Source organism: Neofelis nebulosa, chromosome 7, assembly GCF_028018385.1.
Source record: "Neofelis nebulosa isolate mNeoNeb1 chromosome 7, mNeoNeb1.pri, whole genome shotgun sequence".
Taxonomy (NCBI): Eukaryota; Metazoa; Chordata; class Mammalia; order Carnivora; family Felidae; genus Neofelis; species Neofelis nebulosa.
The window spans coordinates 135,390,215-135,413,970 of record NC_080788.1 but is presented as its reverse complement, the minus strand read 5'-3'; the positions used below and the strand labels follow the sequence as shown (position 1 = coordinate 135,413,970).

Genomic DNA, 23,756 nt, shown 5'->3' with positions numbered 1-23,756 from the left:
AAAAATATTTCATATAATTCTTTTCCCATTCTCACTCTGTTCCTTCCTTTTGTATCCTTAAATCGAATGAAGTGTTTCCATGGTTTTTAAGGTTGTTGTCTTGTTTGCCCCTCCCCAGCCATATACCCTGACCTCCCAGCCTAGACTTGGGGATGAAACTATGACTCAGGAACAGCCAACTGGAAGAGATGCTCAGGACAAGGTGTTGGTAATAGGGGAGCAGCAGGGAACTGTGCAACTCGCGTGCCCCGTCAGGGAGCACCACCATCCCAGCACCTCTGTGTTCACCAGCCCTAAACTCTCAGAACCAGTGTTCAGGGTTTTTTCTGGAGATTTCATGATGTAGGCATGACTGGTTAAGTCACTGGCCATTGGCGATTAACTTAATCCCTAGTGCCTCTCTCTTCCCTGGAAGGGACAGAGGGGAGGGTGGGGCTGAAAGTCCTAGGTCTTTCTAGCAACCAGTCCCCAACCTGAAGTTCTCTGGGGCCCTTAGCCCCCAGTCATTTTAGCATACAAAAGACACTCTTACCACTCTGGACATTTCCTAAGCTTCTAGAAGCTGTGTGCTGGGAGCCTCGACAAAGACCAAATCTACATTTCCCGTTGTACCGCCTTTTGACTTCATCGTTAATGAGGGTTGGGTTTTTTTGTTTTTGTTTTTTTGTTTTTTCCTGGCATTCTTTCTTCGGATTCTGTACACTGTTCATTTCCCCACCTTTTCTCTGGCTCTTTTTCTTCCTGCATCCTAACTCCTGATTGTCAGCAAGACTTGCCCTTCTTTTTGTGTGGTCTCCTGAGGACTTTTTTCTTAAAGTGTTTGCTCCTCTCCTAATAACTTGTTTTCCCTCTGCCCTTCTAAGTTCTTTGGGACCTCTGGAACAAAAGACAGATTAATATGAGAAGAACATACAAATTTATGTAAAAAGTCTTATGTGACATGGGAGCCTTCATAAGGAAAGGAAGACCCAGGAGACATAAACCTGTGCATTATCGTGTTAGGTTTGATGGAGTGGAAAGTTGTAGAAAAGGAGTAAGAGAGGACCAAGGTATGAGGTAAGTGTGGTAACTGGAGAGAAACCTAGCAAGGCCTGTTTGTTCACACTCCTCCCTGTGTCCCTTGTCTACAGAGATAGGGATGCTCATGGGACTCCTGGGTGGCTTAGTCAGTTAAGCATCTGACTCTTGATCTCGGCTCAAGTCATGATCTCATGGTTCATGAGTTCATGCCCGGCATCAGACTTCTGCACTGATGGCGCTGAGCCTGCTTGGGATTCTGTCTCTCCTTCTCTCTCTGCCCCTCCTCTGCTTGTGTGCTCTCTCTCTCTCTGTCGCTCTCTCAAAATAAATAAATTAATTAACTAAAAATATTTTTTTTATAAAAAATAAAAATGAAAAAAAGAGATAGGGATGCTCCTTCCTCTGGTACAGGGAGGGTGCGTTTCACAGGAGGTCTTGCTTCAGGGGAAGGTCAGAAACTCCTTCCTGTACCTGCTGTTGATTCTGAGATTACTTCAGTTTAAAATATCCACCATGCCAAGGTGCTGTGTTTGGTGGGTGGATGGCATGTTCTGAGCCCCATCAGTGTGCTGTCTCTGCCAAACTTCAGTTCCTTGTCTAGAACTGTCTACATGGCAGCCTTTTCGGAATGCCTAGCTGTCCCTCCAAAATCAGTGTTGAAACCCCAAAACTTCCCCGTTCAACTTCCTCTTTCCACAGTATTCACCAGTAACACTACCATTCACCAGACTTTCATTTCTTGTACTTTAGATATGGGGCCAAAGGGCAGAGGGAGGAACAGAGTTGCGTTTATTTATTTATTTTTGAAAGTGGGGACCCTGTCCTGTTTGCTTTTGTGGTCTCAGCACCCAAACCCCAAATCAGGGGTTCAGCAAATGTTTCTTGAACTGAATATTGCAGTGATTCTTAGGTTCGCCCGTTCCTCTTTGCTGTAGTGTCTACTCAGACCAGAGTCTTGTTAGCACACATCTGGTTTATTGCATTAACCTCACCACCTTTTAGCTTTAGTCTTCCCCTTGCTGCTTTCCACATGGCACACTACTGCCAAAGCAGTTTTCTAAAACCTTACTTTCATCTTGTCAAGAGCCATTATTGTTTATGGATTCAATTGAAACCAGTCTGGCATTCTAAGTTTTGAATCCCCTAGTTTCCTGTTCCTACTTGATGTAATATTTTTCTGTTTTTCCCACATAAGCCCATTGTAGCTAATTAGAACAATCCTCTTCTTATTCTGTGTTAGGAAAAGACTTATTCCTACTTATGCTTTTGCTCCTGATATTCTTCTAGCCCAGAATTCCCTAGCTGATCTCTTATTTTCAAATCATATACTTCTTAAAGACCTAACAGCTGGCTCGTGTGTCAGTAGGTACTCAGTGAATGTTTGTTAAATGAGTAAATGAGAACTTGTATTCTCAGTGAGCATTTGTAAGTAGCTTTACATGACAATGATATCCCCCTCAATATCCATAGACTCCATAATCCTTTCTAATCAATTACATTTCTTGTAGTTTATTGCAAGTTTATTAAGTGATTAATCCATTGAATAAAATGGTATCTGAGTACCTCACTCATTTACTAACAACTTACTTGAAATGGCTTCAAAAGCATTCTTCTTCTTCTTTACTTTTACTTTAATTGTAAAAGTGCTTTAAATTAAGCCTTTTCTTAGCTTTAACACAAGTGAATTCTTGGATCTAATCAAATGATTTCGGCACATGCTCTGAGCAATTACATTTGTGCAGCTTAGCAGAAACTATGGCAACAGAATGAAAAATGTGTTTTCCCCGATTGTTTTCCTCCATGAGATTGGGAAGTTCCAACTTAAACATCTCAAGTTAAAAGAAATGGTCATAGATAAGATGCGTTACAAATTACTTTTGGTGGAATTGCCTAGAAAGTTGGGTTAAGAAGCCATTTATCAATCATAAGTTTATGGCTCAAATCCTGGAAGGAGGTGCCAAGGATTACAAATAGTAATCTTTGCTGGGAATATGGGAGATTTTCAAGGTTTACTTTAGACCTATTTATATTGTCTATTTTTTTAAGCCACAAACCAGGATTATTTTATAATAATAGAACAAACAACAAAGTTATTTAAATTTGGGAGAAAAGACAGTTATCTGGTTTGTCTAAATTTATTATTTAAAAAAATACATCAGTCATATTTTCCTACACAGGCACACAACCATATTATTATACAAGGAACCAAAGGAATCCAGTTGTAGTGTAAAACACCAAGTACTTTATATTCATTGTGTAAGACAAGATTTTTCCTTTAAGAGCTATTAATAGGTCAGACTGTTTTCTAAAGAGAATCAGTTAACTGAAATTCGTTTAAGTTTTGGCAAATCTTTTGTAAAGTTCCATTGACTTCTTGTAAAGGAACTCATGAAATTCACCCTTAAAAGTGATTTCCTTATCAGGAAATATGCATTATAGGATAATAACACTAATGAAGAAGTGAAAGATTTTCAATGGGGGTAGTTTCCAATATCTTAATAAGAAAAAAATTGGTGAAAATTGCTTTATGAAAGCATTATCTTTTCTAAATGAATAAACTGAGTAATGCATTAATGTAAAAAAAAATCCTTTTGATGAGAAGAGACTGTCTAAGCTGATTAACAGTAGAGATAGGCCTAACATAGATCTTGAAAGGTTTAAAAATATTTTCTTTGTTTTAGTCTGCGCTTACTAATATTTAACAACTCATGAGATAGGCATTGAAATAGCTGCTAGACACAAATAACTGACATGGTTGTACTATTATGTACTAATTAATAGCTTATGTAGCAACTAAATAGTTTGTTGATATTCTTTGTTATTTTATATATTTGTGAAGAGGTTTCATAAGGCATTCTTTCTGTGGGAAGGAGTTAATCCTTTTAGTTAGGATTTGGGAGCTGAGGGTAAGGTTTTGGTGCCATTAAGTTATTAGAGCTAGAAATCCAGAAATGCCCAACCTCTGCCCAGCCAATCTACTCTTATCCTTTGGGAGTCATGAGGGGACTGTCTGCAAGGAACAGTAGTAGCCAGTGGGACTCAGAGGTGCCACATTAATAAAGGCTTGTAAACTTCCAGCACATCAGTGTAGAAGTCTCCTTAACAGTGGCCTTCGTGCAAGCAGTTTGGGCTTAAGGCCTATGTCGGGACTCCTGCTTTCCTTCCAACTTCATCCAATCACCAATTACCCCATCACATTCAATCAGCATGTTGAGATGAGTGTTTGATTTGGAGGGGAGGGGCACCTGGGTGGCTCAGTTGGTTGAGCATGGGACTCTTGATTTTGGCTCAGGTCATGATCCCAGGGTTGTGTGATTGAGCCCCACGTCAGGCTCCACACTTACTGTGGAGCCTGCTTAAGATTCTCTCTCTCTCTCTCTCTCTCTCTCTCTCTCTCTCTCTCTCTCTCTCTCTTTCTCTGTCTCTCTCTCTCTCTCTTTCTCGCTCTCAAAAAAAAAAAAAAAAAAAAAAACAACAACTGGGGGGGAGAACAAACTAGTAAGTGAACCCAGTCCCAAAAGAACCTCTGAATCTGCTTAGTTGATTATTGTATACAGTAGTCTCCCACCTTACCCACGGGAGATCGATTCCAAGACCCCCAGCAGATGCCTGAAGCCAAAGATAGTACCAAACCCTCTATATACTATGCATTCTCCTATACATATATACCTATAATAAAATTTACTTTATAAATTAAGCACAGTAAGAGATTAACAACAATACTTAATAATCAGGACAGTTACAACAGTGTACTGTAATGAAAGTTGTGAGACTGTGGTCACTCTCTCAAACTATCTTATTGAACTGTACTCACCCTTCTTGTGATGATGTGAGAAAATAAAATGCCTGTGTGATGAAGCGCTGAGGTGAGGTGGATGATGTAGGCATTGTAACATAGCGTTTGGCTACTATTGACCTTCTGAGGATGGTCAGAAGGAGGATCATCTGTGCCCGGCCCATGGTGAACTGTGGGTAACTGAAACCACAGAAGGTGAAACTGTGGATAAGGGGACTGCTGTGTAGTGAAGGAGAAGTGCAAGAGAATGGCCACTGCGCCCCAGGAGGTCAGGCCAGGCCAGGCCAGGAGTTGGAGGCAATGAAACAAACCTTGTGTGGAGACTGTTGCTTTAACACAGTGACCCCACCTACTGTTAACTGTGCCCAGTCAGGATTTTGGACTCTTGAATAATTAGATTAGTAACTGCTCTTACCTGTGGGTAGGACTAGACAGGGGGTGGGCAGCGGCTTGCCTGGCACAGGAAAAGGAGCTCCTGCAAGCACAATAAAGTGCCATTTACTTTCACGTAGGAAGGCAAACAATGGACAGTTCTGTCCCTCAGTTCTAAATGCTCGGTTCTGGTACGGTCTGGCCCCAGGCATGGAGTAGCTCCTGATCAGCATACATTTTGGACTTTATTAAGGCGTGTGATGACTCAGAAACGCAGATTTCTGTGATTGGCTGATGTTTACTTTACCTCCAGGGTGAAATACAATGTGTAAATATTTTAAGTCTTGTTCTAATAAATGTTGGTATTGTGCTGGGAAGTTGGAGCTCTTGATCTTGGCTTAATAATTTAATTAAGAGAAATATAGTTTTAGGCTTTCATATTCAAAGGCTTCTAAATAGTGACAATAGCATAGAAATGAGAACCATTTAGACACCTAGACTCACATGCCCAAACATATGTTTGTTGGTTCTTAGGATTCTATATATAGTATCATATTTACCATTTGTCTATATGTGTTTTAAAATTTTTTTTTTTCAACATTTTTTATTTATTTTTGGGACAGAGAGAGACAGAGCATGAACGGGGGAGGGGCAGAGAGAGAGGGAGACACAGAATCGGAAACAGGCTCCAGGCTCCGAGCCATCGGCCCAGAGCCTGACGCGGGGCTCGAACTCACGGACCGCGAGATCGTGACCTGGCTGAAGTCGGACGCTTAACCGACTGCGCCACCCAGGCGCCCCTGTCTATATGTGTTTTATTGTTAACACAGTGAAAAAAGTCTTTATAACTGATAAATTCTTCCCCATGCCTAAATATTGATAGAGCTTCCTATTAATTTGCTTCCATGTGTCTGATTACTCACTTTGCCTAACAGATGTCGTGTAAAAGAATTATATGGATATTAAGTTCAAGATCCCTGAGTTGGGCTTATATCAAATTACCTTTTTAATTTTATTTTACTCTTTGAAGTTAACTTGCGAAGGGAGCAGTTAAAGTAGAAACTCTGTAATTGTAGGGGAGGAGAACCTTTCCCTTCCTTTCTTCTAGGTTCTTTGGCTGGCCTAATAATTAAATTGATATAACACAAGTTAACAGGGGGAAAAAAAACACATTTAATTTTGTATGTACAGGAGCCTAAAGAAATACAAGACTGAAAGAAGTGACCAAAGCAGGTAGCTTTGTGAAGAATTGACAAAAGGGTTTAGGCTCAGGTATCGAATTAGGGAGGCAGTAACAGTTTGTTTATATAGCTTTCTTGGCCCTAAATCCCCTATTTCTGATAATAAGGATGCCTTCTACCCTCCTAGTACAGGGAGGATACCTTTCAAATGAGAGATTTATTTGCTGCCTTCAGGGTAGACCCAGGAGGTCACTGTCCTTTCACTGGCTGCGTCTTAAGGAACTTTAATTCTAAAGAACCAGTATGCCAAAGTGGCGTATTTGGAGGGGGCGTGTTCTGCTCCCCTTCATGATGTTGACTGTAATGAGGGAAGACTTTTGTTTCTCATAATTTCACAAAAAGACCGTCTACTGGAGAATTCCATTGTAGAAAACAGCTGTAAAATCTGGATTTAATGTAAAAAGCAACTATTTAAGGCACTGGAGAGTGAACAGAAGCAGATAGACTCTACTGGGGAGTACACAGTTGGAGGAGGGAAGGGAGGGAGCTATAAGAAGTAACTTTGCCTTTTCACTGATTTTAGCTTCAGGCTAAGTACAGTCTGTACTCTGGGGACTCTGGTGGAAAAACAGTAGTCTCTTTGGCCAGGGAGACTAGAAAACTGAAACCAGAGAACCCTGATCACTGAAGATAGGGGAGAAATCCCAGAAAAAGAAGAGCCAGAGGAGGGGGAGTTCTTAGCTTTTGTGAGCACACATCTCTGACTGCCCTCTGAGCCCTGCGTGAGTACAGTGGACTCAGAAAAACTTGGGTAAAGACAAAGAATCTCAACTGGACTGGAGCTGCCTCCTAAGAAAAATAGTTTACAGTTCAAGCCGACCCAAGATATTTGCCGGCTAAATGAAAGAAGCAACTGTCACTGGAGAAAAAGACAATCTCTCATCTCCACAAATTAACATTTCTACAGTCCATAATTACCCCATATATGGAGAATCAAGAAAATGGAACATATCAGAGAGGAAGAAAATCAGTTGAATTCTACCCTGAGATGAACGAGATATTGGCTGTACCAGGCAAGACTTTTAAAGCAGCTGTTATAATATCCTCAGTGAAATAAAACGTCATGCTCCCAGTGAATAACAAAACAAGAAATCCTATCAGGAAAATAGAAACAATGAAAAAGAACCAAATGGAAGTTCTAGAGTTGAAAAATACAATATTTGAAATAAAAATTCAGTAGCTGGATTTAACAGTTGAATGGAGGTGCAAAAGGAAAAGTACATGAACTTTGAAGATAGAGCAATAGAAATCAATTTGAAGAACAGAAAGAAAACATATGGGGAGGGGGGATGAACAGAGTCTCAGGGACTTTTCAGGTTGAATCAAACAGTCTAACATGGACATAATTGAAATTTCAGAGGAGAGACAGAATGGGATAGAAAATTTTCTTTTGAAAAATTAAGGCTGAAACCCCCCAAATTTGATGAAAAACAGAAACTTACAGATACAAGATTCTTAATGAATACCAGGGTGACTGAACCCAAGAAGCCCACATCAGTACACATCACGGCAAAACTTTCAAAAGCAAATGTTGAAAGCAGTAAGAGAAACATGATACATTTAAATTACTGCCTTCACCTGGGAAACCATGGAGGCCAAAAGAGAATGGAAGAACATGTTTATATAAAGTGCTGGATACTGAGGAGGGCACCTGTTGAGATGAGCACTGGGTGTTGTATGGAAACCAATTGGACAATAAATTTCATATTAAAAAATAAATAAGCAGGAAAAAAAAGTGCTGGAAGAAAAGAAAAAAGCCTGTCAACCCAGAATTCTTTATCGAAGAAAAATATGCTTCAAAAATGAAGAGGATTCCAGATTTAGTTAGTGGCAGCAGTGACACAACTTGTGAATAGACTAAAAAGCATGGACAGATACGCTTTAAAAGGGTGAGTTTTATGGAATGTGAATATCTCAATAAAAAGATTTGAATGAAGGTAAGAAAGACTCTTTCAGATAAAAGAAAACCTGGAGAATTCTGCGCTACAAGAAATGTCAAAGGAAGTTCTTCGAGGCTCAAGAAAACTTACACCAGATGAAATTTTGGATTCTTGGAAAAGATAAGAAAGATCATCAAAAATGATAAATATCTACAGAAATGCAGAAGTCTCTCTCTTTCCTCTTTCTTTGTAAATCATATAAGGAAAACTGATAGCATTGTCTTGTGCATAATCGCATATATAGAAGATATTAACTCCATTTAATATATATCAATATTCCATAAAGAATGATTACAAAGTTTCTACAGTTTTAGGGAAATGGAACAGTATTAATTATAAGAGGACTGTGGGTAATTAAAGATGTACACTACTCCTTAGGGCAACAACTGCACTAATAATGTAACAAAGTAGAGCTAAAATGCCATGTGAAAATTGAAATGAAATTCTAAAAACCATTTAAATGTTTTGTTGTGGTTGTTGTTGTTTTTAAGTCAGGAAAGTAGAAACATGGGAACAAACAGAAAAAACAAGTCAAGGGGCACCTGGCTGGCTCATTTGGAAGAGCATGCGATTCTTGATCTTGGGGTTGTGAGTGCAGGCCCCACGTTGGGTGTAGAGGTTACTTAAATAAAGGGAAGAGGCAAGTTAAAAACAAGCAATAAAATGGTAAACCCAAATCCAGCCATCTCAACAATTTCATTAAATTGTCAGTAGGTTAAGTTCAATGGGTGTAGGGTTTGGTGTGCAAAATTAAAAAGTTCCAGAGATCTGTTGCAAACACAGTACATGTACTTAACACCACTGTATTATATACTTAAAAATGGTAAATTTTATGTTACATGGTTTGACCACAATTAAAATATTTTAATTATGCATTTAGTTAAACTTTGGAAGGACACTGAAGTCACTTATCCCCCTGAAACTTTTAATTCTAGAAGTTCGCAGTTGGGTCTGACTTGCTTGAAGTTGGAGGCCCAGAGCATTATTTATTTGCAAACACTTATAATGATGCTCAGTGGCACACAACAAGCTCCGTATAAATTTAACTCCTTGAATCCGCATCAGATCCCTATGAGGTAGGTGTTATTTTATTTTCTGCCATTTTATTATGGACATTTTCAAATATACAGAGAATTTGGAAGAACTACATGTTGAACACCCTCCCACTCACTGTCTAGATTCTGTAATTAACATTTATCGTATTTGCTTTATCACATATTTGTCAATACCTCTATTCACCCCTTAATCCATCTTATTTTTTTAAGCATTTCAAAGCAAAGTGCAGACATCAATATGCTTTGAGGGTAGATATTTTTATTATCCTCATTTTACACTAGAGGGGACCTGAGACACAGAGAAGTTAATTAATTTGTTCAAGGTCACATGGCTTTTAAGTGGTAGAAATAGAATTTAGCTTAGGCCTCCTTTAACCACATCTATAGAATGCTGGTTGGCACAAAATTAATAGGTATTGCCATAAAAAAATAATTTTGTGATCCAATAAATTTGGTAAATACAGTATCTGAGTTTTAGATTCACATGCAGATTTTCATGGTGTAGAATCTATGAAGTTCAGCAGTAAAGAAACCTGTAACCTGATTAACTTTGTTTAAGCCGAGAATTTCAGGTTTATTTGACTTGAAAGCATCTTTTCCCCCTAAACATAACACCAATTAACATCTTGTAGTATAGGACCAGAATCAATGGAATATATTTTGGAAAATGCTCATTTGTAAGATAGCCTAATTTTGTTTATCTAGGACAGAATATTTTTTTATTAAATTTTTTTTTAACATTTATTTATTTTAGAGAGACAGAGCATGAGTGAGGGAAGGGCAGAGAGAGAGACACAGAATCTGAAGCAGGCTCCAGGCTCTGAGCTGTCATCACAGAGCCCAATGCAGGGCTCAAACTCACAAACCACGAGATCATGACCTGAGCTGAAGTCCAATGCTTAACCGACTGAGCCACCCAGGTGCCCTGAAGACTTCATTTTTTAGAGACTTCATTTTTTAGAAGACTTCATTTTAATTTATAGAGAATTGAGCAGGAAGTGCAGAGAGTTCCTTCAGAGCACCTGCCTCCACCTTCTCCCAGAGCCTCCCCTCTGAACATCTTACATTAGTGTGTCTCATTTGGTACAGCCTATGAGCCAATTCTGTGACGTTATTTTCACCCGAAGCCCACAGTTTACAGAGCTCCTTCTTTCTTGTAGTTGTGGTAAAATACGTATCATATACATATCAAATTTACCACTTTAACCAGTTTTTAAAAATGTTTTAAATGTTTATTTATTTTTGACAGAGAGAGAGAGAGAGAGAGAGACAGACAGAGCATGAGCAGGGGAGGGGCAGAGAGAGAGGGAGACACAGAATTTGAAGCAGGCTCCAGGCTCTGAGCTGTCAGCACAGAGTCCTGCGCGGGGCTTGAACCCACGAACTGTGAGATCATGACCTGAGCTGAAGTCGGACGCTTAACCAGCTGAGCCACCCAGGCGCCCCCAGAATATGTTTTTAAAGAGTTAATACTTTCAAACAAATTTTAGAGCTGGCAGAGATCTTAGATTTTATTCAGGTCTGACTTTTGATTTTGGCTCAGGTCATGATCTCGCGGTTGGTTAGTTCCAACCCCACACTGGGCTCAGTGCTCACAATGCAAACCCTGTTGCACATACTCTGTCTCCCTCCCTCTGCACTTTCCCCACTTGTGCTATCTCTCTCTCTCTCCCTCTCTCTCTCTCTCTAATAAATACATGTTAAAAGTTTTCCTGTAATATATAACATACAGAGAAGTATACAAAACATAGCTGTGTAGTTTAACAAATAATTATAAAGTGAACCCTGGCTTAACTACCCAAGTCAAGTAGTAAAATATTGCTGGTATTTCAGAAGCCCCCAAGGGCCCCCTCCTGTTCCTGACCCCCTTAATTATTTCCTTTTTCTCTTTCTTTTTTTAGCTAATTTAACAGGACATGCAGAGAAGGTGGGGATTGAAAATTTTGAGCTCCTCAAGGTCCTAGGAACTGGAGGTAAGTCTTAAAAAAGCATTTGTTACTCCTATGACAAAGGATTGGTATCTCCAATACAGAAATCAGTTAAAATTTTAAAAGCGTAAGGAATCCAGTGGGAGAACTGTCAAAGAGCACAAACAAACAATTCATAGAAAAAATACAAAAGGAAAAATTTGGAAGAATTGGCAGGGATTTAGGAAAACCAATTTCTTTTACCCTGCTGTTGGGAATGTAAATTAGTTCAGTCTTTACATAGGACACAATACTAAAATCCCTAAAATTTATAGAGAGCTTGTTACTTGCCAAGTACTCTGTGAAATACTTTATGCTGATTAACTCATTCAGTCCTCACTCCATTTTATTCATATCCACTGGTCATCATTGTTAGTAACGAAAAACCCAAGACCCTTCAGAAACCTAACAAAAGTTAGGTTTGAGTTTGGTTAAATTGAACAGGGATCTTTATGTTTTGTAATTTAGACAATAGGATTGAAATGATGTGTTTTTAACATTTTTGAAAATTCTCCATAATGTAAGAAGCTTAATAAGCTTAAAAAAAGGCTACAGACGAGAGTGTGCAACATACCATTTCTGTATGAATCAATGTCTACATGTGCACTTGACCCTTGAACAATGCAGGGGGTTACCGGTGCCAACCCCTGCACTGTTGGAAATCTGTGGGTAACTTTTGGTTCCCCCAAAGCTTAACTACTAATACAGTCTACTGTTGACGAGAAGCCTTACTGATAGCATAAACAGTTGATTAACACATAGTTTGTATATGTATTATATGCTGTATTCTTGCAATTAAGAAAGCTAGAGAAAAGGAAATGTTATTAAGAAAATCATAAGAAATAGAAAATATATTTGCAGTACTACACTGTATTTATCAAAAAAAAAAATTACATGTATAAGTGGACTCATGCAGTTCAAACCTCTGTTGTTGAAGGGTCAGCAGTATATATGAATATAGAAAATTCTGTGGAAAATCACCAAAATGATAACAGTGGTTGTCTCAGGTGGTAGGATTTTGGACCATCTTGGTTTTCTGCCTTATACATTTCTGTGCCTCCTGGATTTTTGCTGCTGCCATTCTTGCTGCTCAAGAGTCAGGGCCTCTTGGACGTACAGCCTGTGCAGTTGCAGAGACCCCCACACTCAGAAGAGCCCCATGTTAGGTTTAATGCTCTGCTTTCACTGTCCTGAGATTCTAAGTACTTCATGAGCAGAGCATCCCACATTGTCATTCTGCAGTCGGCCCACCATTTACACAGCTGGTCTTGCCAGGAACGCACCTGGTCTCTTCAGCTCTCTCTCTGGGATGTGTTGCTCTGTAGGTATGCTGCTGTGAGAACTTGGGACTCTCATTTTCCATCTTTAAGGTAGGGATGAAAAGGAGGATTTTAATTCTTTATTTTTGCAGTCTCAACAGGCCCTATTGTCTCTTTCCTGGAAGGGGAGGGAGAGCCTCAGAAAACAGACTATTTTTCTTCTCCACTAAAGTTTAGCTTCACACTCTCAGGGGCCTGTATGCCTTCCTAGATTCCCAGCCTCTTAGCCGCCGTTGTCCGCAGGAAGGCACCTGCCCATAGATTCCTAAGTGCCGAGGCTTTTAGCAGGAGAAAAGTCCTTTCTCCTGGGCTTCCAGGATCAGTCCCAGCCACTGCCCTCGCATACCATGTATGCAATTTGTCTTTAGGTCATTCGGTATTGAGCTGTCATGCCTAGGGCCTTGCCATATAAGCTTTTCATGATTTTCCTGAGTAGTTCAGCATATTGTATAGAGCCAGCCTTTACAGCTGCCAGTGCATAAGCCCTATAATTTATTTTCATCAGCTAAATATTTTATTGTCAGGAAGAGTTTAGTATAATTGTCAACTTGGGAGAGTTTACTGTGCATTCTCTCCATCAGATCATTTGTAAGGATGTATTTTTAAAACAAACTAGCCTCACCCTACCATATCATTAAGAAATCATGCTCGCAAAATATCAAAATAATGTCTTTTATTCTTAACGTTTGTTTCCTCTTTCAAAGGCAGTATCTCCTTGAAGAAGAAGAAGGGTCACAACTGTATGGTGACTGAATTTCCTTAGAAATAGTTTGTGCCATTTTGTCAAAGGCTTTTTCAGGTCAATTTATGTTATAGCCACAGAATTTGTTTTATCTGCATGTTTTTTATTCTAATAGCTTTACTGCAGTATAATCACATGCCATATAGTCCATCCATTTAAAGTGTATAAGTCAGTGGTTTTAGTATATTTACAGAGCTGTGCAACCATCCCCCCAGCCAGTCTTAGAACATGTTCCTTACCTCAGAAAGAAACTATGAACCCTTTGTCTATTACTTCCCAAGCTTGCCATCCTCCCAGCCCTAAACAACCACTGACCTACTTTCTATACATTATATTTGCCTGTTCTGGATATTTCATGTAATTGAATCATATAATTTGTGGTCTTTTGTGTCTGGCTTCTTACAGTTAGCATAATGTTTTATAGATTCATCCATGTGGTAGCATGCATCAGTATTTCTTTCCTTTCCATGGCTTAATAATATCCCTCTATATGGATATACCACATTTTGTTTATCCATTCATCCGTCAAGGGGGTTTTTGGATTGTTTCTGCCTTTTGGCTATTATGAACAATGCTGCTGTGAGCATTCATGTATAAGTTTTTGTGTGAACATGTGTTTTAATTTCTCTTGGGTACATACTTAGCAGTGGATTGCTATTCCATGTGATAATTCTATGTTTAATTTCTTGAGGGACTACTAGACTGTATTCTAAAATGGCCACATCCTTTTACATTCCCACCATTTTATATTCCCACCAGCAGTGTATGAGGGTTTCAATATCTCCACAACCTTATCAACACTTGCAGCTGGTCTTTTAGAAAATAAGTTATGAAAATCAGCATAAGATCATGTTTTATTCCAGATATGGTCAAAGCCAAAAAACTTTTATTTAATATTAGTGGATAACCTCTCTGAAGCAAAATAGGCATGGAAACTACAGATCTCCTCAAGCCACTATTAACATGTAATATTAATTAATTTTCATCGCTGAATTTTATAACATGTAACAAAAACCATGAAACTAATTCTGTTCCTTGATCTGTCAATTTTATATTTGGCAGTATATTCCAAATACATAAGTAGAAATAGAAAGGCAGTTTATGTTCTCTTTCTGATAAGATGACAGCTTGCATATCTTGGAAAATCTTCCTCATTTTTAAACCCCTGAAGTGCTGGATAAAAACCTCTAAAGAGAGTCTACTAAATAGTATAGGTCAGCTTGTAAGAAGAAGAAAAATCCTTGGAATCCAAAAGGAAAACAGAACAGGAATCTAGAGAATAAATAAGCCCCTTGAAGGCAAAGGTTATTCTGGGGAAATGTACCAGTAGATTGTGAGCAGGTTCTTTGGACTTAGCATTTCCATGCCTGGTATGAGGGACATCATCTAAGACTCCCGAGAGGTAGAAAAGGCTACTGCTTAGCAAACCACTAAATAAGAAAAAAAAAAAAAAAAATCCAGTCTGCAAAGGGAGGTGCAGAGGAAATTTTTCTGCCTCAGCATTGGCTCTGGGTGAAGGGAAAAAATAAATAAATAAAAGCGTTCCCTGAGCATTCACAACATAAGCCAGGCATCATGCGGGTTTGCAGCTTGAATTTGTACACATTTGTGTAATCCCAAAGAACAAAAAATAGGTAGGAATTTAGTTTACAGTCGTACTGAGTTGGTAGTATTCCCAGGTGCCTAGGAAAAGCAAATGTAAATCCTCTTTGAAAGAATAAACTGTTACCTAGACCATAAAGAAGTATCGAAGAAAGTTTTACAGACATGGTCTTAATTGTCAATGATCACAACATCCAAGAAGCAAGTCTCCATGAGTGAAAGACGTGGAAACAACAAATAGCAAAATTAGACCTGTAGAGACTATTGGAATTATTAGGTCTGAAATATGATATAAATGTTGATATGGTCTTTAAAATTAAACAGAGCTTTGATGGTAATATTAAGGTAAAAAAGCATGCTACAAAATGGACAGATTTGAAAGAGAACCAGTAGTAGTTCTAGAAGTTGAAAAAGTAATTCAGATTATAAACTCAGTAGTTGGTTTACTAGCAGATGAGATGTAGCTAAAGAGAATTAACATACTGAGAGATGGATTTGAGGAAAATGTGCAGAATATAAAATGGAGGAAAATGAGATGGCATTTATAAAAGAGAGATTAAGGGGCACCTGGGTGGCTCAGTTGGTTGAGTGTCTGACTTCAGCTCAGGCCACGAGCTGGTTAGTGAGTTTGAGCCCTGCATCAGGCTTGCTGCTGTCAGCCCGTCAGCCAGTCAGTGGGGAGCCCACTTCGGATCTTCTGTACCCCTCTCTCTGCCCCTCCCCTGCTTGTCCTCTCTCAGAAATAAATAAAAATTAAAAAAAAAAAAGACACTGTAAAAGAGAGATTAAGACATGGAGGACAGAGAGAAGGTACAAGGTTGTCTGATCAGAAATCCTAACTGAGAATTTACTAAGATTGATTCAACATGTGAATTCACAGGTTGAAGAAACAGAACAAATTCCAGGCAGACAAGTATATAGAAATTCTCACACGAATACATCATAGAGAAAGTGATGAGCACGAGAGAAATACCCTAAAAGCAGCCAGAGAGAAAAGACTTATTTATTAAGGAACAATGATCAGATAAACAGATGACTTTTCAACAGCTACCATGAAAACCAAGGGAGAGTAGACAAATATCTGCAGAATGCCCGGAGAAAATAAGTCCGTTTAGAATTGTATACCCAACAAAACTATTTTTCAGAAGCGAGGGCGAAATAGACATTTTCAGACATACAAAAGCTGAGTGTGTTTTCCACCAACACGTCCTCACTAAAAGAATTTCTAAAAGACCTAGTTGTAGGGAAAAAGGAAAGTAATCTCAGGAGAGTTTCCGAGATGCAAAAAGGATTGGATCTAAAGAAAATCTAAACAACCATAGCTGTAATGTTGAAATTGTGGGGTTAAAAAAAGAAAACTGAATCACTGGACAAAAATAGCATACAGTTTGGGAGGTGATAGGAGTTAGTGTTCTGAGGTAGTATTCCGCAAACTTTAACATGCGCATAAATCTTGCAGTGTGTAAATTTCCAAACTGATTAAAAAAGACCAGTCAACCTTAATATTCTGTAACTGTTAACGAAATTAGTAAGCAAAAACTTCCTGCCAGGACAATAGTTGATAGAGTTTTAAGAATGAGTTCTGCCAAGCATTCAACACATAGATAATTCTCATCTTCCACAAACTCTTTCAGAGGATAGAAGAGTGGGATTCTTTTTTTCCAGTTCATTGGATGTGGTATGGCTTTGATTTCAAAAACCACAAAGAGAATATGAGGAAGGAAAATTATAGGCCAGTTTCATCCGTGTGAAATTTTTAATAGCGAATTTATCGAAATCAAACCTGGGGTATATTTTCTTTCAACACAGTTAATACTTTGTCGCATTACCTGCTTCACCTTTTTGAGTGGTATGATTCCAGGTCCTTAAGATAACTCTGCAAAGGTGAGGAATGAGTTTATCAAGAACGTTTTACTTGGGCATTTTCATTTCATGCTTTTTCGTTGCCGTATTACCAATTATACTCTTCTCTTAGGAGAAGACGGAATAACTAAGGTGTCATTTGTAGGTATTTCTGTATTTAAAATCACATTTTTGATGACTAAATGGAGTAGGTGGAAACTTTTCTTATGAATATAATAAAATCTCAATTTTTATTCAAAAATTTCACCACTAATCTTTCAGTTTCATTACCTTTTTAAGATAATTTTTTTCCAACACCACCTAGAATAATAGAAAAGCCTCATCAGATGTCTTTATGTGTCAAGCCAGGTTTTCTTTGGAAGTGAAACTGAAAATTCTTCTGATGAATTAATTTTTATGTGTTTTGAACTATATAAAATGCTATTCACCCAATATCTTGAAGACTTTGTGGAATATTAAAATATCAAAGATTTGCTTTTTGATCTCATACTTAAATGCATGTAATATTCGTTTCAAAACCTCTCTTTCACTCAGACTGTTGATTTATTTCTCTTTCCAGCTATCTTGTTTCTGTTGGTCTATCACTAGTCTGTCGATCAGTTTCCTAAGATAGACACTTGGAAGTAATTTTTTATTTTTCTCTACTTTTTATTTCTTATTTCTTACAAAGTCTTATAATTTTTCCTTCGAAATGACCCTTGGATTGACCTTTTCTGTTCCTTGTGCCATCACTGATAGATATTACCTTGTACATGGATTGTTGCTAGGGTTTTCTTAACTGGTCTGCTTTTCAGCAAGTTCTCTCTTCTGTGTTACGCATTTTACTTACATTCTGTTATAAATGGTATGCATCCTCATTAAAATTCAACATTACTGCGCTATTCTCCTATTTCAGAATTTATAGTGCCTCCCCCTCCCCCAGTTAATTAATTCAAATCCAAATCCTTTTGCCTTGTTTTCAGACTTAGCTTTGTTTTCTCCTGTCTTTTTTGTCCAGTTACCCTGATATTCCACCTACTTTCTAATCTGGTTACTTTTGTTTTACTCCCCTACATTTAGGCATAGTTTCCCATATTCTGATGCTCTGCCTTATCTTTTTTCCCATAATCCTAGTGCTCCTTTTCTCTTCTGCCCGTCTAAATCCTGCCTAGATCCCTTCCTTCTCTGAATTGGGGTGCTGAAATTCCTTTGCAGAGAACACAGCACTGAGTGGCTCTCTGAATTTTCCTTCTTTTCTGCTATTTTCCTTCTAGATTGTAAGCTCTTAAGATCATCTTTATACATCTGTCCAACTCTGTAGCCCTGCCCCATCTCAATAGCTCACAACAGTGTGAGATGATAATGGTCTAACGAGTATATAATTCATGCTCTTGTCTCTAGCATGATTCTTGAGATTGATACCTCCAAGTCCAGGAAATAGCTTTGGTTCATCTTTTAGAATTATACTTGACTCTTGACCAGTGTGGCGGTTAGGGGCGCCAACCCCCTGCCTAGTTGAAAATCCATGCATAACTTTTGGCCCACCAAAAACTTAACTACCCTCCTGTTGACTGGGAACCTTACTGATAATATAAATAACTGATCAACACATATTTTGTGTGTTATATGCCTTATATACTGTGCATTTAACAATAAAGCCCGAAAAAAAATATTAGGAAAATCATAAGGAAGAGAAAATACATTTACGGTATTGTACTGTATTTATTTTTAAAAAATTAATGTGTAAGTGGACCTGTGTAGTTCAAACCCATGTTCAAGGATCAACTGTATTTTGTTTCATGACGAAATTTTAGATTGTGCGAATACTGATTCTGTTTTCATTTCTCTCCTTACCTTTTCTGCTGCTTTACTTTTAACCATTTGCTTTCTCTGAGACATGTGCCCAGGTAGAGGTGAAGAAAGTCTTTAAGCATACCCATTGTGTACATTCTTAGTACTTCTAATGCTTAATGGAATGGAGCATGATGGTTTTAGCCAAAAAAAAAAAAAACTTTAGTATTCTCCTTGAATTTTCTTTATTCATCATACATGATCCTGTACTTTGGAGATCTTTTGTCATTACGCCTCCCCAAAAGTTAAATAAAGTTTGCCATGTGACCACAAAGGGTGCCCCCGAGTTGATTTCCTCTTCCAGTTTTAGTGCATTCACAACTGTGAAGTACTTCATATACAGGATGACATAGCAAATTCAGGCTTGAATCTTGATGTTTTCATTACCTACTTGTGTTCCCTGGGTAAATCACTTGAACTCTGAGAGCCTAAGTCCCTATTGGCATAAGTCAATAATACCCATCTCACAGTGTCGTTATAAGATTAATGAAATAGTGGATACGAAGTGCCAGTTGATGGATAACCATCAGTTGTGGTTGTTTATTGAATAGGAAACTCCACTGTAAAGCTATATCCTAAATTTGAAAAACAAAATTATTTGGGACTTCTTCATAAGGACAATTAGTTTTTTCATATAGATATGTTAGCATATCTGGGAGTAATTTCAACGGAAGTTATATTTCTAATAAGAAAAGTCTAACAAATGAAAAACTGCTTCATAAATGAGATATTGGTAGTTGAAATTTGATGAACATTTCTAAGAAGTTGATTTGTCTATTACCTTAAAAATAACATATCAAATGAAAGGATTGTGTTTCTTATTCTGCTTTCTTCTTTTAACTATACAGACATTTTAGGTTCTGAACACCCTTTTATTTTAGGTTGGCAATCTTATACTTAAATATGCAGAAAATGAGTAATAAAACATTTAGAGTGCCTGACACATAGTAACTGCTGTATAAACTTCAGCTAGTTATGTAACTAAAAGAGAAAGAAGCCCAGCTTCTTAAAAGAGATAATATAATGCATTAGCGAGGTCTCACATGAGCTTGATACGTGTCATTTTTTAACAAATATTTTATGGTACAGCCTAAAATATGTCCAGCAAGAGAGGAATAGAGCCACCAAAGATCTTCCAGGTTTCAGGCTGGTTCTTCTGGTCCATTATCCACTCCACAGCCTGAGTGATCCTTCTTAAGTGCAAAATTGGACATGCCACTTCTCTATTTGAAACTTTCAGTTCAGGGGCACCTAGGTGGCTCAGTTGACTAATAAGCATTTGACTCGATTTCGACTCAAGTCATGATATCACGGTCTGTGGGATGGAGCCCTGCATTGGACTCTGTGCTGACAGCATGGGGCCTGCCTGGGATTCTCTTTCTTCCTCTCTCTTTGCCCCTCCCCAGCTCGTACTCACACTCTCTCTCTTTCTCAAATACTAAAAATAAACTTTCAGTTCATTCCCATTGCTCTTGGGATTCACTCATTTACATGTGTTTATCAAGAGGCAAGTACTGTTTTGGGTGCTGGGCTTAGAGTAGGAAGTATTAAAAAAAAATGATAGATTACATACAAATCTGCAAATTGAATAATAAGGATCTAGGCATTTAATGTAGTCATTTAATATGGAATTATTCCTGAGCTTATGAAACCTTAGAATGAGTACTGGCAAAGTACAGAGATTCAAAATGCCTTACCTCCAGGAATGTCTAGTGGGCAACTATCATTTGTGCCTACCTCAGCCCCTGGTGCCCTCATGAGAAGATAACTTTTTCCTTGTTGTGTTGATTTTTTTTTTTTTTTTTGGGGGGGGGTCATCTAATCAATAGCAGATCTTGCAAGCTGTTGCATGGAAATACTTATTTATCCAGTAGAGAGACCATCTTTTGGTTGCTTACCCCAATCTTAAGTGCCATCCTTGAAATGGTGACTCTGGTGTTCTTTACTCATTTTCCCAGACTCTATGAAAATCATCCTTGATGGGACAGCCTTTTTTTTTTTTTTTAATTTATACTTCAGCGTTCTCAGAAGCACATTTTCTTTATTAAATGAGACAGATTTCTATTTCTCTTGGGTAATTTGCCACTAGAGGGTGCTAGAAATTACACTAGGCAACTTAAAGACAGCTACTTTTTGGTGATAGGATAAAGGGAAATAAAACTTTGGCTGAATCATGTAAAAGACTATTTTATAAAGTATGCTGACTTAGTCATCATTTTTCATTTTATTCCCTTAAGTGTTTGGAAAATATCCCTATTAAAATAGTACTTTTCCAAGCATGTATTCATGAATTGTCAAAATTGTTATTCAAAAAAGCTTATAATTCTGCATCTGTATATATCCACTGTACCTTATGCTTCAGTGTAAACCTACAGTGTTTATGGAAGCCTTAGAGGTTAAATGTTTGTAATGATTTATGCCATGATCATAAAATGATTCCATAGGAAGATGTTGGTTGACATTGACATGATACAACTTATTACTGATGCTGTCGTAGGTCATGTCAGCTAGAAGCAGAGGCCAGGACAGGGATTTAAGTGCATGTGATTAATTGCAGGAATGCTCTCAGGAGAGAGTGAGGGAAGCAGAAGGAGCAGGGGAAGAGCCCAAGCAGCATGTGGTCTAAGCTCGGGTCTAGATTCAGCCTAGACTCATGGGAAGTTTTGGAGCAAAAGTAAGAAGGCAGGCCTTTTGCACCTATGTTAGTCACTGGCTGTAGGCTGCTTGGGTTGGGACGGGTTAGGGAATGGTCTGTCTACCTTAGGCCTTTCTCCTGAGAAGGAGGCAGCTGTGGATTATCAGCAGCTCTGGTGTATGGGTATATCAGCCTGTCCAAGTGTCACTGGCAGAGCACCCTTCACTTCTACTACAGATGGTATTTAACACTGGCCAATAAGACATAACTGTGTAGCTAAGCAGACAGCTTGTTTGTTGAGGTATAAAGGGAATGATTTATGAATGTGCTTCAAGTAATGGTTGTTCTTACTTCCTTGTTCTTGTGGATGTTTCTTTTAGTAAGATTCTCTGACAATCATATTCATGGGCAGTCATTTCCAAGTCTAGACCTCACAGTTGGGCATGGTTTCCTTTGTAGCTTTTTCTTCTTTCCTGCTGGACCAGAATCTTTGGTTTTCAAGTCATTTGGCACCAGGGATAAGATATGGCCTGTGATGTAATGGGTCACTCATGTGGAGATAGGCAGGAGTTGGCCACACCCACTTACATATATGCAGTTATGAGCTGGCTTCATGCATGTAGTGTCTTAGTGCTTTCTCTGAAACTTACAAAGTGCTGATCTAGAAAATTATTACACAATTAGTCTTTAGTTACTCAAGCTAATGCAGTATGCACAAATGGTAGCCATAGATAGTTATTCCTGTGACTATTTTTATTTTCAACCTTTGTACATGTTAAGTCTTTTTTAGACGCTATCACCATCCATAAGAAAATGTACTGTTTTGTGTTCCTGATTCAGCTGTACAACTGTTTCTGACCATTGATGTAGTTAAGCAAATGGGTCAAATGGCCGTGTTTTTAGTTTAAAAACTACAACTGGATTAAATCTAGAATGCTGGCACTTTTATTATGTCTCATCCAGATCCTCTGTATTACATATCTTCAGAAGGATATAAATGTTTATGCCCCAAACAAATGGCCTACCTCAGTGTCTTTTATAAAAATCACTGCTTATGATTTCATACGCTTTTACTGTGCCTCTTTTGTTTACTTACAGCATCTGTTTATTTAATCATGTTTGGGGTTCATAGCTTTTCCTTATATCTTAGAAGAATATTTTAGTCTGCCTTAATTAATTTGATAAATTTGGGGTGTTTTTGATTTTACAAATCAAAGCAGTGGCCAATTTTTACAAAATAGTTATATGAAATGGCTCAGATTCTCCTTTTTTTTCCTCTAACAATTTTATCTCTCTAAAAATTGTATTTCTTGGGGCGCCTGGGTGGCGCAGTCGGTTAAGCGTCCGACTTCAGCCAGGTCACGATCTCGCGGTCCGTGAGTTCGAGCCCCGCGTCAGGCTCTGGGCTGATGGCTCGGAGCCCGGAGCCTGTTTCCGATTCTGTGTCTCCCTCTCTCTCTGCCCCTCCCCAGTTCATGCTCTGTCTCTCTCTGTCCCAAAAATAAATAAAAAACGTTGAAAAAAAATTAAAAAAAAAAAATAAAAATTGTATTTCTTTAAAATTTTTTTCTTTAGACATTTTTTCTTTTAAAATTTGAAATATTTCATTTTATAGGTATGTATTTTTTAATGTTTGGAATTTAGTGTACAGTTAAGATATCTGTTGTATAAAGGAATTTAGGAATCAATGCTTGTTTGATAAATATATAAAGTCAAGTGCATTTATTTTATTTTATTTTATTTATTTTATTTTTTTTAATTTTTTTTTTTCAACGTTTTTTATTTATTTTTGGGACAGAGAGAGACAGAGCATGAACGGGGGAGGGGCAGAGAGAGAGGGAGACGCAGAATCGGAAACAGGCTCCAGGCTCCGAGCCATCAGCCCAGAGCCGACGCGGGGCTCGAACTCACGGAGCGCGAGATCGTGACCTGGCTGAAGTCGGACGCTTAACCGACTGCGCCACCCAGGCGCCCCAAGTGCATTTATTTTAAATATGTTTTGAAATTTACCTTCTTTCAAAAAGAGATTTAAGGGCATTTTCAAGATAAAAAAGAGAGAACCTTAAAAAAAAAAAGTGAAAGCCAGATAAAAGGAAAGTGAAATAGATTTTACAGACATCTGGGGTGAGATAGGCATTATAATTGAGTCTTAAATTTAACTCTGAGGTTATTAGGAGGTAGGGATAAAAGGGAAAATTCTGTGGCTTACATAATTTTTTTTTTAAAGGAAAGGCATATAAATTTATTTAGAACAGTGACTTTCAAGCTGTTTTGGCTATTTCCCATAGGATGAAATAAGCACGTTTTTATATTGCAACTCAGTATGTGTATTTATGTTATGTCTGTATACACACACACACACACACACACACTT

The 23,756-nt window shown here is 38.1% G+C and overlaps 1 protein-coding gene across 11 annotated transcripts in view; it reads left to right on the top strand.

Annotated features, from left to right (window-relative positions):
• RPS6KA5 (ribosomal protein S6 kinase A5) overlaps nucleotides 1-23,756 on the top strand; it is a 185,259-nt gene that overhangs the window by 38,871 nt on the left and 122,632 nt on the right. For 10 of the 11 annotated variants that reach the window (XR_009264722.1, XR_009264721.1, XM_058740021.1 and 7 more), the window contains one exon: nucleotides 11,326-11,397. Coding sequence is in view for 5 of the 11 variants with exons in the window: in XM_058740021.1 (XP_058596004.1) it covers nucleotides 11,326-11,397 (72 nt within the window). In the remaining 6 variants the exon portion in view is untranslated. Of the gene's footprint in view, nucleotides 1-9,313; nucleotides 9,446-11,325; nucleotides 11,398-23,756 lie in introns of those variants that run through there. The other variant, XM_058740017.1, reaches the window with a different exon arrangement.